Source organism: Oculina patagonica, chromosome 9 (assembly GCF_052425735.1).
Source record: "Oculina patagonica isolate OP01 chromosome 9, crgOcupat, whole genome shotgun sequence".
Taxonomy (NCBI): domain Eukaryota; kingdom Metazoa; phylum Cnidaria; class Anthozoa; order Scleractinia; family Oculinidae; genus Oculina; species Oculina patagonica.
This window is the reverse complement of record NC_135766.1, coordinates 12,412,621-12,430,658: the sequence shown is the minus strand read 5'-3', so window position 1 is coordinate 12,430,658 and position 18,038 is coordinate 12,412,621. Positions and strand designations below refer to the sequence as shown.

At 38.7% G+C, this 18,038-nt stretch overlaps 2 protein-coding genes across 4 annotated transcripts in view; one reads left to right on the top strand and one right to left on the bottom strand.

Moving 5' to 3' along the window:
- Positions 1-18,038, top strand: part of LOC144666280 (uncharacterized) — a 44,622-nt gene that overhangs the window by 13,219 nt on the left and 13,365 nt on the right. The gene's annotated exons all lie outside the window — the stretch shown is intronic.
- LOC144666235 (uncharacterized) overlaps positions 8,703-18,038 on the bottom strand; it is a 31,665-nt gene continuing 22,329 nt past the window's right edge. The window contains exons 3-7 of the mRNA XM_078527637.1: positions 14,772-15,054; positions 14,018-14,292; positions 12,443-12,571; positions 11,669-11,745; positions 8,703-11,132 (exon numbers count right to left, since the gene is read on the bottom strand). Of these exons, the coding sequence (XP_078383763.1) occupies positions 9,882-11,132; positions 11,669-11,745; positions 12,443-12,571; positions 14,018-14,292; positions 14,772-15,054 (2,015 nt within the window). The 3' untranslated portion in view covers positions 8,703-9,881. The remainder of the gene's footprint in view (positions 11,133-11,668; positions 11,746-12,442; positions 12,572-14,017; positions 14,293-14,771; positions 15,055-18,038) is intronic.

Sequence of the window (18,038 nt, the reverse complement as noted above, 5' to 3'; positions counted from 1 at the left end):
TTTTCTTTTCGAAATATCTTTTTTCGTTTCAGAGATATTGACGTTTTTGTATTATGCAAATTAGATCAGTGATGACGTCACAAGATTTGACTCTAAAAATGGTAAAATACTGAATAAACAATATCTCTAAAACTATTGAAGCAGTGTTCTTGAAACTTGGCACCACAAATGTGCATCACAAAAGGAACAAAATGACACCCTTAGTATTGTTGCCATAGCAACTCTTTCAGCTCCAGTCTCTCTCTGTCAAAAAGACAAATATCCCCATATCTGACCTCTAAAGTGAGACAAAGGGTCCTGCTTAGAACAGACATGGTTCCCATATTGCCTTAATTCCCACCATTGGTTTGGCTGCACTAGATGGTTCTTGGTTTTAGACAAAAACTGGGAATTTCAGTTTTTATTGAGACAGCACCAGCGGCAAAACTGTTGTCATGGCAACAGCCCTAAGAGTAACATTTTGTTTCTTTTGTGATGAACATTTGTGGTGCCAAGTTCCAAGAACACTGCTTTAATAGTTTTAGAGATATTGTTTATTCAGTATTTTACCATTTTTAGAGTCAAATCTTGTGACGTCATCACTGATCTAATTTGCATAATACAAAAACGTCAATATCTCTGAAACGAAAAAAGATATTTCGACAAGAAAAACGCCATTCTTCTGTATTTCGAAAGGCCTTTCAAATTAGCAGAAAATATTTTTCATGTCATATACACTGGACTTAAGATAATTTCTTTGTTTGATATTCATATTGCATCAGCTTCTTTCATGCGGAAGTTTGTATTGCATCATATCCTTTCGAGCGGAAGATCTCCCTGCTTGTCAATCAATTAGAATCGCTAACTTTGAAAAGAATATTTTAACTTATTTTGTTGTATACGTGGATTTATTTACTTAAGAATTGTACTTTGTACCTAGGAAATCATATTTAAGCAAGCGATATTGTAAACTTTCTTTGATTACATCGGTGATCATCGGCGATTACATCGACGGTGTGATTAGTACATCGATGATTACATGCTACATACGAATAAAACTACTGTTGGACCCAAGTTCTGTCTCAGCCTTATGTCTGTAGTTCTGAAGTTCCTTGAAGTTAGATCGCCGTGTACAGAAGCTAGTGACGAAGCTTCGTTTCCACAGCAAGTGAGTGCTCTACCGAGTTAAGTTCCCCATATTTCAGTGGTATTTGAGTCACATCTCAGCCAGATTTCAGCGTAGTTACAGCGCACTTCTCTCTCAGTTCAAACGTCGGTTCAACGCACAAACCAAGGAAAAACTTATCGTCACAGTTTTCAGTGCCCCGTGTAGCACTTTTCTAATCGATTCTTTTGGACCTGGAGTGAAAATATTAGGCTGAATCTACGTGATGGCACTTTCAAGTCTCCAACTGGAAGGTTTTGCTGGATCTGGAGTGAAAATAATCTTAATTGACCTGGTGGTATTTAACACAAGGGCCCAAAATCGTAATTTTCTGTGCCTTATGTAGCACTTTTGTATTGGATTCTTTTGGACCTGGAGTGAACATTCGGCTGAATCTACGTGATGGCATTTTTACAAAGGACCCAAACTGTACATTTCATGTCTCAAACTGACAGGTTTTGCTTGAGTTGGTTGAAAATAAGCTTTAACCTACGTGGTGGTATTTCAACGGAAGGGCCCAAAATCGTCATTATCAGTGTCTCATATGGCACTTTCTTATTCGATTCTTTTGGACCTGGAGTGAACATAAGGATGAATCCACGTGATAGCGGTTTTCCAAATAGACCCAGACTGTACATTTCAAGTCTCAAACTGACAGGTTTTGCTTGATCTGGAGTGATAATTAGGTTTAATCTACGTGGTGTTATTTCAACAGAAGGGCCCAAGATCGTCATTATCAGTACCTGATATAGCACTTTCTTATTCGATTCCTGTGGAGCTGGAGTGAACATAAGGATGAATCCACGTGATGGTTGTTTGAAACTGGTAAACTGGTCTGAAACTGGTAGGTTTTGCTGAATCTGGATAGAGTGAAAGCAAACCTTAATTAACACGATGGTACTTAAACACAAGGGGAAAAAAGACTGTAAATTTCTAGTTTCAAATTGGCAGTTTTGCTGGATCTGGAGTGAAAATTAGCTTTAATCTACGTAGTGACATTTCATCACAAGGGCAAAAAACGCCGTTTTGAGTGCGCCATTGGGCAATTTTTTTGTTGGATTCTTCTGGACCCGAAGAGAGCATTAGGCTGAATCGACGTTGTGGAATTTTCCCAAAAAGCCCCCAATGTTCATTTTTTTGTTTCAAACTGTCAGTTTTTGGTGTTTCTGGAGTAAAAATATTACAAGGGCTAACAATAGTCATTTTGAGTCCCCCCCTGTGGGGGAACTTCATTTTAAGTTCCCCATGTCGGGGAGCTCTATTGATTCTTTAGACCTGTAATGCGCATTAGGCTGAATCCACCTGTTGTCATTTTCCGAAAAAAGCCCCCAATGTATATTTTTGCGATTATATCTCATTTCATGACATTTTAGCTCGGGCACGCGCACAAAGCAAAGTCATGAAAAGTACCTGTTCCCAGAAAACTAGGGTGGATGGAAAAGTTTTTTTGACCATGAACTTCGTTGAAAAATATGCTGGTGGAGCTTCAATAACTGGAAATCTTTACAAAGTAGACAGCTGTATAATCAAAGTATCTGAAAAATGTTTCGAAATCTGGTCAGAAATACATTTTGAACAAATGGTAGCGTCAGATGATCATTATCTTGCATCACCTCCATGGTGAAACTCCTTGATAATAATAGAAAACAAACCAGTTTCTATAAAGACTGGCTTACCAAGGGTATGACAAAAGTAAAGCAGTTAATGGACGATTTTACTTCCTACTTTTTTCGACGGTTTTGCTTGTTTACAAGCTAAAGTAGGAGAATAGGGGTTATGTGGACAAAATTTGGAACCACATATTTGTAAACTCTCAAGGGACTTTTTTAATTTCTCAAGGGACTGTTTTAATTTTTCAAGGGATTACTTTCCGCTGTGGGTGATCACTTGCGATCTCGTGGAAAAAACGTGACTTGTCACATTTACAAACGTTATATAACAATTTTAAAAGTGACACGTCAGCTTTCTTATCTCAACGCACGTGTGTCTGAAAGGCGATCTATAAAAAGCGTCGCACAAACAATGGATTGCGTAACTAAAACACGAATAAATAATCACTAGCACTTACATCGTTTAAAAATTACAAACGTCAAAAACAAACCATACCAAAAAACTCGCTCGTTTCAAAGATATTTTTGAAGTTAAAACAAATGCAAGAGATGGGGGCTTCTTTTAGCTTAGGAGCGGTTAAAAATTAGGCCAAATTTGGTCGCTACATGCAAGCGCCATTCTATTTCGTCATCAGCCTAGGTCGTTAGGGACGTGACCTCGCGTTGACAGCAATGTTGCATGAATCGGCTTTACAACATGCGATCGTATCTACGCAGTTCGAGTGGAATTTCAGTTAAAGACAGCAAAATTCTTTCGTATTTCATCTTCAAATATAATTCGAAAGCATTCACTGTATATATGGCTTTTGTTTTATCCTGGGTCTTGATATCTGACCCTCGCAAAGCCTAGACAAAACGCAGCTTGAGTGTAACGATTTGTTTACGCCGCAATTATATGCGCAATGTTTTCTCCGACAGTAGTCGGACATATCCGTATTTTTTTTCGTGCTTTTTCGTGGAGCAATCGTAACGATACGGCCTTGAACACATTGAACAGCGGTCTACCTATAACAATTCAAATATGGCGTCGCAAAAACAAAGCGTCGAACGCATATTTTGCTGTTTCATTTGCTAATTTCGCTGCCGTAATCGACTGCCTCGAAAGGTCCTTGCAATTTTAAAGTATAGAATTGTCAGATCTCGGTGAAATTTGCACTGTTTATTTGTGTAATGTTAAGGAATATGTGTATAAATACTCGGCGCGGACGAGCCATTTTTGACAAAATTGTATGGCTGCATTTCCTCTGCGAAGATAGGAAATTGTTAAACTAAACTACAAAGAAACTGTAATGATAAGTTCGAAGAACAATGCACAGGATAAACCTTCGACTCATACTTCATGCAAAAACGTCGGTATCTCGAAGAGACTTTGATTACTTTCAAAAATTACTATAATCTGAAAGTTCGACCTTTAGCTTTTTATGGACTTATATCTGCAGCCAAACTCATGAAATTCCGCAATACAAGGCCTCCGTTTAATTATGAGTTTCTTGTCTAAACTTGTGGAAATTCAAAACCAAGTATAAGAAAAGAGTGAACTTTTCTAGTTTAAGTCAACAAAATTGGCTCCAGGATATTAACGTTACGATCACCTGGAAAACCTCGTATTTACTTTCCTTTCATTCTGTAAAGAGCACCAAACTTAAAGTTTTCTAATCGAAATTAAAGATTGTGAATTAGTTAAATATATCAAAGCGAATGTTTAAGTACATACTAAGCGAATTGAGCCAGTTTGCACGTTCAGTTCTGGTATAAGTTTGCGTATGCGTAGCATCTCTTAAAGGAGGCATACGAATTTGCAGTTGCATTTTGCAAGTAGGGAAGTGAAAATGACTCAATTCGTACAAAAGTGTTTGTTCAGCCATTTATTTAGCATGTAAATTTTAACTCTAGCCTACTGATATATTCGCTTTGCTATACTTCTGCATGCAATAAATCTCTGATTTTTGCATGCCTTTGCTTCTCTTCTGATTAAAAAAATTAAATTATCCCTTCAATGTGCAAAGAGCGCAAAATTTGTAATTTTCAATTTTAAATATTTGCACAAAAAACTATCAACTAAAAACTTTTTGAAAAAATTCGGACTCGATGATAGCGAGAAATTTACCTTCTGTCAAAGAGCGACAGAAACACTGGTACATCATGGGTGGGGTGAGGGCTACTCTCCGAAAACTTCCGTGGGATAGGTGGCGCAACAGGAGGGCATTTTGCGTGCGCATGCGTCGATATGGGCTAGTGCGCACGACAGAGAAGTTCTGCTATTGATTGTTTACATATTTTTCACAATTTATAGCTTAATTTTTAGCTCAAAATAAAAGGTGTTTTAAGTTTTATTTGCTGTATACGATACTAAGAGTCCATGCTTTATCTTCTGACAACAACAAGCATACTTTGGTGTCGGCGTGCCGTTTATCTGATCGACTTTGGCTATGTGTATTAAACATTGCGCGTGGACAAAATGGCGACCGAATGTCGAGAACCTAAATACCATGCCCATGTTTTTAATAGCCGGGAGATCTAAACGGACAAAGCGCTACGGCTACTTAGTACTAAAATATAAACAGCAGTTTTAACTACACGATGTTATAATCAATTATCCCGGGTTTGAGCGAGTGGTCATGATTTTGTTCAGATTTGTCATAAAACTGCAATTTCATCGTTCTCACGATGCGAAAATCTCAAAATCTAACCTTGATCTCCAGCGTCTACCGATGATATATGGAGCCTGAAGTACTTGAACTATCGTGTAATGCTGCGAAGGTAGCGTTAAAAAATGGTCTATTGTGGTAATTTTTAGCTTTCTTTAACGTACGTTCTCGCTGGTTTATTCTAACAGAGAAACTATCGTTTGTGATTATTTCCTTAAACTTAAGCATTGGTCAAAATAACTTCACATTTCGATGTTCCACAATTATTCCGTTGAACAAGAAAAGAATTACTGCGATCGACCTTAATTATAAAGTGTTATGGTAATTCTTTGCTGGTAGACTATTTGTTTACATTTTACTATGTTAATTAGTACATTTTTGGCTCCTTTATCAAAATCTAGCCTTGATCACCAGTCAAAAAATAGCATGAAACGAACAAGCGATGTATATATTTTTCAGAAACGTTCTAATAACTGTTGCATAAAATGTCTTAAGAAATAATTTTTAACTATAAACAATGTTATTTTCAATTTTTCATTCAACGTTTATTTCTTTAAGATTGATGTTCGTTCTGTTATAACGACTGTTTTAACATGTGTTTTACTTCTGTGTCGCCTAAATGTGATTTAAAGAACTGCAGTTCTTGTTCCAGGAAACCTTACTGGCCATTCGAGGGCAAGTTGGCTTTGCTTTAGAGTCATCAGTGAGCTGCATTATCATGTGCAGAACACCCAAACATGTCTTTCCCCTCAGGGAAAACCCTTTTCTTTGGTGGCCGTCCCTTTAGGCAAAAAATCTCCCGACAAGCTATAATATTGCTCGCACTCTGCCTGTATTACAGCAATTGACTTGATGTGAAGTTTTGATCCTAATATATCACACTCCAGCACACGAATAAATGTTTTCCTCTTTTTACGGCCTGTTTGATTTTTGTCGGTGTGAAGGCTTTCCTACCTGTCCCACATATTTTCCCATTATTTGCAACAACGATCCCGAAGCAGGCCAGAAAATCTGCTTTATAAGAGCCTTGCCACACACAAAACACTTTTTCGTAGCGAAATTTATGTCTATATTAAATTATGTGACGATAAACAGTACAAAAAACAAAGTTTGAATCTTCCGCGCCATTTTTATTCCCAAGATCACGCGGTCTTTGTACAGCGGTTGCACGCATGCGCCCGCAAAATGCCCTCCTGCTAGGTGGCGCGCTACCTCAAACCATTTCTGATATAAACGGCTCGTAGGTATTTTAAAAGAAATGTCTTAAAGGGAACCTCCACTCTTAGTCATTATTTCAAACAATTCTCTTTAAAAGTGCTTTTTCGCCAGGAGTGGCTCGGTAAGGGAGGGCAACTTTCCTTCATACACAAACAGGGTTTACTACGATTTCCAGTTGAGTGCGACGCGAACAAAGTTTGGTGACGAGGTTTCAACATAACAACGGCATTGTTGTCAAGGGCAAACTTCTCTGTTTCCATTGGTAACTGTCGTAAACAGGTACTGACCGCCCTTGTTCTTTTATACAAGGAGGACCTCTCGGGAAACAGAGCAATTTTTTGATTGGCTTATTTCGATCCAAGATGGCGTCAGTTTTAATTGAGCAATTTTGTGATTGGCTAATTTTTTGAAATTTCGATCCGAAATGGTGTTAGCTTTTGTCAGCTTTTCGAAGCGTCAAATGTTCCTCATTTCAGTGCGCGAATTTTTCATTTTGCACTTGAGAAAGATATATTATTTAAAGCTGAAGGAATTCTTAAAGCTGCTAGAAAATCCCTGGAGTTGGAAAACGATTTAATTTCAGTTGAACAGTAACTCTAACGATGAAGGTAAAGTGACGCACGTTGAACATAACGTCAACTCTGAACACAGATCTGTTACCGTCGATATAAAACAGCTAAGGCATAATATATTTCGTTATTTGTTTCTTTTATCGTTGTCTCTGTGTATATATTTTTTATTTGAAAGCGTAATAAAGTGTTGCTGACGATATTTGTAGTGTTTGTATTTATTTAAGAGGGTCTGAATGGGGGGTTCCACATGTCGGTAGTCGGTTAAAAATTCCTTACTTTGTCGGTTGTCGGTTAAAATTTTCGACCTTTGTCGGTTGTCGGTAAATCTCAGTTAATAATTAAAAGTGCAAGCTAATTATTAATATTTGTTATTTAATTTACGCAGTTTTAAGACTTAAAACTTTAGACGAGACGTAAAATTTGTAATAAAACACTTAAAACTCGTTAACTCTGTTTTTTTAGGAATGTGTTCGTCTAGTACCGATAAAATTACCAAAGCTTTTATTCTAGATGTGAATTTGTTTCCTGTCGATTACAGGGCATCGAAGTTTTTAAGAGAGGTAAATAAGACAAAGAGTGAAACACCTACTCTAGCCAGTTGGGTTACGTAATTTTGCTATTTTCGGAAGTTTGTTCTCCAAGAAGTCCACAAACACTTATTACGCTTATTAATCAGCGGCTTTCGTGCCTTTACCGTGGGTTTCTTTTTTTTTTGCCAAAATTTCGTTGCCATACGTATCATTCTGCAGCGTTTAATGGATCTTCAATGATTTTACACTTAAAATAAATCAAACTTAAACTTGGTGGGCTTCAATGAAAACCAACATCCGATATCAAAAAACAATTTCTGTGAAATTTAGTTACATACTTCAGCTGCACTTCTTTGTCACAATATCATCTTTTGAAGAAATCTACAAATCGTCTTGAACACCCATAAAGACAACTCTTATTATCTTTTACCGTCACATGTCGTCCGTATAACGTCGGACCATGTCGGTTGTCGGTTACAATTAATTTGTCGCTAATCGGTAATTTTTTCCTCGTTTTGTCGGTAGTCGGTAATATTCTTCGCCCTTTGTCGCTAGTCGGTTAACCCCATTCAGACACTCATTTAAGCATCGAGATTGTCGAGCAAGACAGTTGCAAACGCAAATTTGTTACCAATGGTAACAGAGAAGTTTGCCCTTGACAACAATGCCGTTGTTATGTTGAAACTTCGTCACCAAACTTTGTTCGCGTCGTCCTCAACTGGAAATCGTAGTAAACCCTGCGGTCAGCTTAGAGCGATGGTATTCTTCGGGGTTAAGTGATAAAAAGTTTTCTTTAAAATAAATAAAATAACTTGTCATTTATAGCACGCACGCGCAAAGCCGTTGCCGAGCGGGGACAAAACCATTTTCGTTCCTAGAGCTCTCATGTTTTTTGGTAACGTGGTCGGCGAAAATGGCACAAAAAGAGAGTATCTCTTGGGATGAGATTGGCTCAAAACAAAACAAAACAAAACAAAAACTAATTCAAAATAATCTTTATTTGAATGTGGGAAGGTTTAAAAGCCAACCAATTAGTATTTGGTTTGGTCAATCGATTTTTACATTGCATTAATGGCAGCATTACACGCCAAAAAATAATGGTGTTGGGGCGAGGTCACGTAATTTTAGGAAATTTCTGCACTGATCAAATGGACGTTGAATTAACTGAAATATCACAAAAATGGCTTAAAGCAGTGCAACTCAAAAAGAAACTCACAAAACGCCAAGAAGAGGCCCTGAGGAACAAAACTAAAGAAAATTAAAACGGATCACATTTAGATAAATTTGAAATACATCGGCCAGTATTTATTGCAAGTTCATTTCAGTTTGTATGTCATTTATGATGCACCGAAATCATCCATGTTTGTGACGTGGCCATAATTTTACCAAAAACTACAGTTACTCTACCAATTTGGAGTTTAAAGCTCATAATCAAATAAACGAAACAGATTTACCTAAAATGCCGTCACCTAGCCCCTTTTGTGCATATAAGATTACTTTTTACCTTGGCATCGGTGATGTGGGAATTATTGTACGTATAAAATTGGATGTGAATTGAGAGTCATAGACGGTGTACGTCAAACAAGTCGAATGATTATTTTACTTGTATTCTAGATAATTTATCCTGCAATTGCCGTTTTGAATCTCATAGCAAGAAACCTAGGAGTCAAAATTATACTTACAGCCACTATCATGGGAAAAAATATTAGTTACATCGTCCTATCTGAATAATAATTATTATTTAGTTGTGAGTCATTGTACGGCAGTTTTCTATCATTTTGTATATTAATTCTTTCGGTGAGCAGGCTTCTTCCTTCGGTGAATCCTCGTAAAAGAACCCGAAGGCGGGGATCTCCGATTCCTTTCAACCAATCAACATTTTGCACGAGCACTAGCCGAACACAATCTTGTAACCACAAATTTCGGTTGAACCGGACTGAATTAACCGCTGGCCGTAAGGCCTGAAATCTCTGGCTACGAGATTGGGCGGCACTCAAAAAAAGGTGCACGTCAGTTTGTAGTCATGGTGAAACGTTGCGCAGCAACCTTTATAAAGGAAAATCACGGGCGCAGTCAATAATCTGAGATGAGATTTGATGAGAGGTGGTACATACTCCTCGGGTTATGCCATTATTTCAATTATAACGATTTAGGTTATTTTAGACAGGAGTATTGGCTGGTTCTCTGATCTCCTGCCGTGCTTGCCTTATCCCGTCAGATTTTGTAAAATCTACTTCAGCATAAGCGCTCTTTACTGGCGCAGATTTCGGCCCTGGCGATGCTTGGCGGCATGAACTCAAGTCAATGTTTGGAGGACGCTTGCGCTGTCGAGAAGGAGATTCCGACGTATTTTCAGCTTTGTTCAAGTCAAGCATAACATAGTTGAGGTGTACGATTTCCTCGTCTTCTCTAGTTGAACCCAACGGTGAGCTGCCTGTAAACTTTGGTGGTTGCAGCCTAGCTGGTTCGCTCTCTCGTCTGTTAGAGCGAGGTGATCTTCGAAATCGCTCGTTTTCATCTTGAACCTTCCCAGGTGACAAGTTAACGTAATCAAGCGCTTTCACTATGCTTGGGTCAGCATCACCATTGGTTAATAAACTGTCATTGTTGCTGCATTCAAAGGTTTTCCCCGGGACAAAATTAACGTATTCTGGGACATCTACTGCGCTTCTACTTTTTGCAATACCGCTGAGATCGACGTTTTCGTACTCGCGAGGCTGTTCTAAAAGAATGGACTCCAAACTGCGCTTTCTGAAATTGCTGGTCGCAGATTTCTGTTCGACAGTTTTCCCAGGACTAAAGTTCATATAACTGTGCATGTCTTCGTACGAAGACGAATCGGCCGAGCTGTTAAGTAGTTTACGTGGACTGGGAGATTCGAAATGCTTAGCTCTGTTCCCGAAACTCTCCCCGGGGGAAAAGTTCACGTAAGAACGATTTGCCTCTTCCTGTTGATTTATCAGAACTGAATTCGGAGATCGGGATCTCGGGGAGTTCGACCCCGGGGAAATATTAACGTAGCTACGAGATTCGTCTGCAGGAACAGCAAGGGGGCTCATTGAGACATAATCCTGACTGGAATTCCGGCGTGCAGTTGATGGAGATTTCTTAATGCACACGAACTCGCGAATGTCCGGTTTATTGGGCAGGGCGCTTTCGGTGGTCCTCAGTTGCCTTGGCGACGAAGATCTCTTCTGCTGTACAAACTCACTGCGGGCGCTCGTACTTTGAGTTTTTGCATTCCCATTCTGTTTGTCAAACGGTTGCTTTCTTAATGACGTCATGTCCATGTAGCCCCCTTCGGGGGTGGTCTGCGTCATTTTTGAGGTCGGTTGAGCTTGTTCTCTAAATGCCTTCACAGCTTTGGACTTTGATAGTTCCATGTCTATATAAGATCCACTGCTTTTGCGCTAAAGAAATAATAGAGAATCACAAAGCATTAGAAATCACAGCAAAATACATCCCTAACCGCGTTACTCGACTATCGCCGCACAGAATATAATGATAGCCAACCCTGAAAATGCCAAATTTTTATTTCTTTGTCTGTTTATTCTCACCATGAAATAGACTTGAAACATTACAAAATGTGGAAGTTGGACAGAGAGCCTTGGTGACATGTTTGAATTGTGATTACCAGTTTTCTAGACTTCGCAAAGTAACAACCCCCATTCCCCTGAAAACAAATTTAATTTTAGAACTCTTCTACTAGTAACCTCAAAACGTAACACCCCCTCCCTCCCCCCTCAACAACGCGCGTGATTATGAGATTCTTTCCTCAAACGCAAGGTTTTGGATAGTCCCCTACACAGCCGTTATTTTGTTTGTCACGCAATACTTCTCACAAGCGTAGCGTGACGACTCAAATTACCGCTTAGAAGGAGATTAGGTTTTGGACCAAACCTCATACCAAGCATCATAAGTTCGCAAAACAAAATTGACCACTCACTCTGCCTCCACCCATCTTTATGTAATCCTCTGCACTGGAAGGCTCTTCTACACGCCCCGGTCCAACATTCATGTACTCTGTACAAATTCAAATCACATTTATTAATATTATTTTGTGTTTTTAAAATAAGTTATTATTGATGTGTGTGGCCACAAGTACAAAAACAAAAACAGGGCCTCAAATCGCCTAATAATTTAACAAAAGGGGCCACAATTTCTTTGATTTTTACTGACACTGACTTACTCAATTCACTTTTTTTTCTACCTTCAGGGATGTCATGGGTTGGAATATGCAAAAGGGTGGGGAAAACTATTGCTTAGGATCCCCCCCCCCTCCCCTTCTCCCCCGGCCAAGCGTTAATAGTTGATTAACATTGTGGACTTGCTCTAAGACAAGTTCGTGGACAAGGACGACCAAAATGGCATCACGTGATCAGTGTTTTGCAAACCGCAGAGCCACAAAAACATTATCACGTGACCAGAATTTTTGAACCGCAGACTAAAACCAACGGTCCGTGAAGCAGGCCGAAAAAAAGCCCTTGTCCACGGACGTCTGAGACGAATAGTAACTGTGTTCCGTTATTGCTTAGAATGTTATGATAAAATATTACTATTACTGTAAATCTTTGTCAATGCAAAATTGCATTTTTCACCCAAAAGGTCTGAAATGTGTATGGTACCAACCCTGTTTAAGGCTATTTATAGAGCATAAAAGGCTCCTTTGAACAAGGAAATTTATCACGCCACAGTGAAAATGTTTCTTTTTCTATCATACCTGGTTGCTCATCTTTCTGTTCCATTGAAGGAGTGCTGTTTGTTGGCGGACTTATCAACACTTTGTCACTGAACTCTGAACTCTGTTCTTCCTGCTTGATTGCTGCACTGTCCAAACTTCCATTTATAACTATTCAAATAAAAGACGAGAGAACAATCGGTTCGATTTACAATTATCAGCTACTAATTTAACAGCACGGTTCTTGGCAGTATGGGACAAGAGATAACAAAGGTTTTTAATACAGGCTAGTCTTAGGATGGTTGTGGGGAAAAGGTTTAAAACAACTTAATGCAGGCTATACGAAACTGTCTTAGCACAAAGAGTAAGGCAAAGGTGAGGGATGGGAGGGGTGGGGTGGGGGAGGTTTTTATGAAGTGACTTGGGGCCTCACTGTGATCATTAGAAGGCAGGACCTGGGTATCAGTACTAGGATTTACCCCAAGAGGTGGGGAGGGATCCCATATAAAAGGCACAGGGTGCTCACCCTCTCGCTTAGGGGCGTCACTAAGGGTTCTCAGAACAGAATGCCATTATTATTAGCTGTCAAGGTCTTGTGAGGGTTGCAAATGAAGAACTATAAAATCACTGTCATACTGCATTGGCAGTTTAAACAGCTTGAGTCGAACCCAGATTTTCCGGGGGGGCACTCAAAAAAGTTTTATACGGGGAGGCTCCGTCCCAAGCTCTTACCCCTTAACCTATTATATACCATTTTGACAGAAATTGTACCCCTTACGTATACCTTTTACTGAAAAAAGGTACCCCTTTGATATACCAAAAAGACATGACATAGCCTTAGAACAGGACGTTTTCTTGTCATTTTTATGAAGCGCTTCATAAATTAGAATAATACAGCCATGAAGTGGGTCTGTTCGAAATATTTTAATTACAGGCCTTTTAAAAAGCCTAAATGATGGATTTTCATATCCTTTCATATACCTAAACTTGTGAAATCGCTACCCTTTTATATACCTGAAGCCTGAAAAAGGTACCCCTTTCGGGCGGAGCCTCCCCGTATAGGCCGTTATATGGAGTACCCCCCCCCCCCCGGGCCAGATTTGTCTCCATTAGGGTCCTAATTCACATTTTCCAATGAACATCCCCGTCCCTTTCATAAGAGAGTAAAATTAAAACAGAAAGCCGAAATTTAGCAACTTAAACTGGTATCTGATCAGTGGGTTTTTGAATTTTTGCATGCTAATTAATTTTAACCAATGAAGATACTACATCAATCCCTGTAGAGCCACATTGGACATGGGTATGGAATTTTCCAAGTTCACTCCCAGACATGTATTCCAAGGGGGAGAATTGAGCGAGGAAAAGATAGATGTTTGTTCAGGCTAAATAGCAAAGGGCAAGCCACACTTACAAAAAATGTGGATAAAATGAGCATTTTGCTAAATACCAGCAATGTTTGGTTCCAGAAAATATCTTAACTTGCCCAATGGAAGGTCATTAAAAAAATCCCTTGGGGGAAACCTTCCAGGGGGAAAGCATGCATAAGACTATTTTCTGGAATAAACAAAAGTGCAGGATTTTAGTGACAAAAAACAGAAAGGATTCCACAGAACTTACCTTCCTTTGACCTTCTACGTGGCAGCAAACGATTCAGAACAGAGGTTTTGTTCCTGGGACTTGAATCACTTTCTGATAAATTCCTGGTGGAACTCGAAGAACTTGTACGAAACAGGGCTTGAGGAGAACTTGGTTCAGTATCTGACCGGCCACGACTGGGTGGATAAATAACAGCTGAGACAGGACGTGGTCGTGACTTTCCTCTTTTCCCTTCACTTTCACAGCGCCGTCTGACAGTTGGTTGAATGTCAGATGTTGAGATATTATGCATGGCCCTAAAATAGATGAATGCATGCATAAATTAGTAAATGAAATTTATTTTTATTATTGCTTCACCAGTAACTCATTTTGTATAACAAACCCTACAGATGCTGCACTGAGAAGATCAAAGTTAAGTTTTTGCACAAAAGTCAATAAATTTAATCTCCTCTGATAAAAAGCGGACAAGCAAAAAAGGTACACCCATTGGTACGTACATGTCTCAAGTAGACTTCATTTTGGTTTTATTATTATGTAAGTAAATTTATAATTTTATCTCCACTGGCTTCCACATCACAAAAGAAGTCGGCACAGTCAAAAGTAAAACAATCAAGGTGAACACAAATTGCATGATTCTGCATGACCATTTCTTAAACAATGAAACCAAATTGGAATCAAACCGTGAAACAGTCCCTTAAAAAATATTGTTGTATCGATTGTATCTGACATCTGGAAGGTTAACAGATTATTTTAATCTAAAGTTCTGAGAATTTACCCCAGTATAGCTTCATGCATGTTCTGTGCAATGATCTGATCATCAACCTGGATCCACAGCTCACCAGCACCTGTGACCGCAGACCGCCCAAGCTCCATGAAGAAAAAACAGTCTGTGTGTCCGCATCGTCTGATACTGACGAGTTCTACCTCTGTCACCGGCTCTTTGGTATCCTTTTTAACCAATGCTAAATTGCGGCTAGACAGTTGGAGATCATATTGTCCTGTTAGGTTCTTACTGGTGCCCAGTCCTCTTGGTTTCACTGAGACAGGCCATGTTGACACTGGAGAAGAAGGTTATTCATGATCAGAAACACCAAATAAATCAAAGTTTTGCCTATAGGTGGATTTTTTTTTATTCGTCTAATTTATAGTTAATGATAAAAATGCTATAAAAATAATTATCCTGTCATGTATACAATGTTGAACATGTATATTTGTACCACAATCCCTTGATTGAGTGCCTGGGCATTTTATCATTTTAATCTGGGAGCTCAAGGGAGATGGCTAATTAGGGTCGATATTCTTTTTGGAATAAAAACACCTGAAATTATGTGCAAAATAAAATGAGATATTCCATTTTAAGTAATACTGTGCACTTGCATTAATGTACAGTTGCTAGAGTGATGTAAGGAAGATGAAACACAAACTTGTATTCTGGTCAATGTCCCTATAGAGTTAAGAGCTCCAGTGCTCCACCCCCTCCCCCTCCCCACCCCCCTCCACCTAAAAAACAGTGCTTTGAGTTCTGTGGGAAACGTCCTCATGGCTCCACACTCTGCTACAAAATAATTTAGGGGCTCCAAGCTGTACAAAAGTGTGGCTCCAAGCTCTGACCAACCTCTCTCCCCCTCCCCCCACCCCCAATTCCTCTCTAAAGCCCTGTCTGATGACACTGTAATTGAAACAAGATGGGTGGCAATATTTATAAAATATAAAGCACCAAAATAAATACTTGGATTTTTCAGCAGACTATCCACAGTGTGGCTATTCATCCACTGTTTCCAGATCAAATTGGAATTTAGAACAGTTGTTTTTTGACGGAGGAAGGAAAACCGGAAAAACCCAGAGAAAAACCCTTGGAAAAAGGATGAGAACCAACAACAATCTCAACCCGCATATGACGCCAAGTCCAGGAATCAAACCAGGTGGTGGGAGGCAAGCAGCTCTCGCCACTGTGCCATCCCTGCTCCCACAATTTAGGTAATGTCTGTATACAAGCCAAGTGGCACACCAGACTGGAACTCGTTTATTTCGGTTTCCATAGCATGAAGCAACTGGGAGTATTTTTCTACTCCCCCTAGATGAGATACTAACTAGTCCATTGTAAGGGGTGGTGAATGGTCCTTTAAAAACTGCGTGTCTCGCAAAATTTTAGCCAAATTTCAGGGGTCTCGTCGTCTCGAATTTTTTTTTGACGCCTTCTCGCAGTCTCAATTTCTTTTGCAAGGCTAAAAAAGTCAACAACAACAACAACAACAACAACAACTTTATTTGCACCTTTTTTTCATTCAATTATTAGCAAAAACAATAAATAAAATAAATAGAGTTAAGTGCATGGCTGCCCAGAATAACCACGATTGGCTAACAAGATTGGGCAGCCATACTTAGTTTTTATCACAATAATTTATAAAAATTTAATTTAATTTATAATTTAATTTAATTTATTTTATTTAATTTCAATTTTAATTTTAATTTATTAATTTAATTTATAAAATTTAATTTATAAAAGTCTCGGGCTCGCAGAAAAGATATCAGTCTTGCCGTCTCGCAAAGTCTCGCATTTACCATTCGACACCCCTATTGTAGGGTTACCCCCGGCAGTAAAATCACCGATACTCATTTATACACCTGGGTGGAGAGAGGCACTTAAAGTGTTTTGCCCAAGAACACAACACTGACCCCAGCCAGGGCTCTAACCTAGAATCCAGCACGCTAACCATTAGGCCACCTCGCCTCCCACAAGACTCCCACTTATTTTAATTATAGGGACACTTACATAATGGAATAGCTTACTGTAGTTATAAGGGCATGTTTTAGAATGTGGGCACGTATTTACAAAAACACATTCAAAGAGAGAGAGAGAGAGAGAGGTTTTTATTAGAAAGGAGTCACATATTGCAAAGAGGGGCTTAAATCAAGTCATAACCAAAATTCCAATTGATTCATTTGCTACAAATATCGGCTCTTTTCAAGGATGATGTGAGTTTAAAAAAATATATAATTTTAAATCTCATTAAATTCTAGATATGGGATTGCTTAGTTGAGATGGGGCATTTAATCAAGGGTATTTGCTTAATCAAAAAATTGATATACCGTATTTCGAAAAGTTCAACGAAATCCCAGGGGTGAGGGAAAGTACTGACATGCTTAAGGGTGGTATTAAATAATGAACTGTAAATGATCAATAATTATTAAGCGCTGCTGCACTTATTTAATTTTCCCAGTTAAAGGTGCGGCATTTATTCGAGGGCAGCGCTTATTTTAACTACCGGTAAAACACTGTGAGGGGAATAAAGAGAGAATTAAGTGAGGCATGTACTAGGTATATATGCATGTTTTAATATTAAATTATTTCCAATTGAAATACATGAACATGATCGTGTTACAGAAGTAACATGAACACAGTTTCTCAGTCTCTTTGTGAAAGTATTGCTGTTCAAATACAAGAGGTAACATAAACACATTTTTACAGTCTCTTTAATTTGTAAATACCCAAAATTTATTAGCACTGTGGTGCTTACATTCAAGAGGGGTACTTATTAAACTATTTTTGGTATTACAGTGGAACCCCGATATAACAATATGCCAAGGGAGCAGTAAAATAATATCGTTATATCGAAGAATCGTTATAACGAAACTCCCGATATAACGATATGGCCTTAAAATAACCGAAAATATCGTTATAATGGGGTAAACCTAACAAGTACTTTTTACTGCATATTGGAGGAGGATAAAAAGAATAATTTTGATAAGAAGGCTTAGAACACAGTATCGCTTTCTTATATCATCGTACAAAGCTGTTTTTAGAAACGTAAGAGATGACTCGATTACCGTAATGATATTGCATTAAATTCGATGTTTTGCAAATAAAATGTGACTGTGTACTGATAATATCGTTATATCGGGAGGATTTTACGTTCGGTCCACTGAATTCTCATCGTTATATCGGGAATATCGTTATAATTTATAGAGGATCGTTATATCGGGGTTCCACTGTAAAAGGTGTGGTGCATATTCGAGTTGCGGCGCTAAATCAATCATTTAC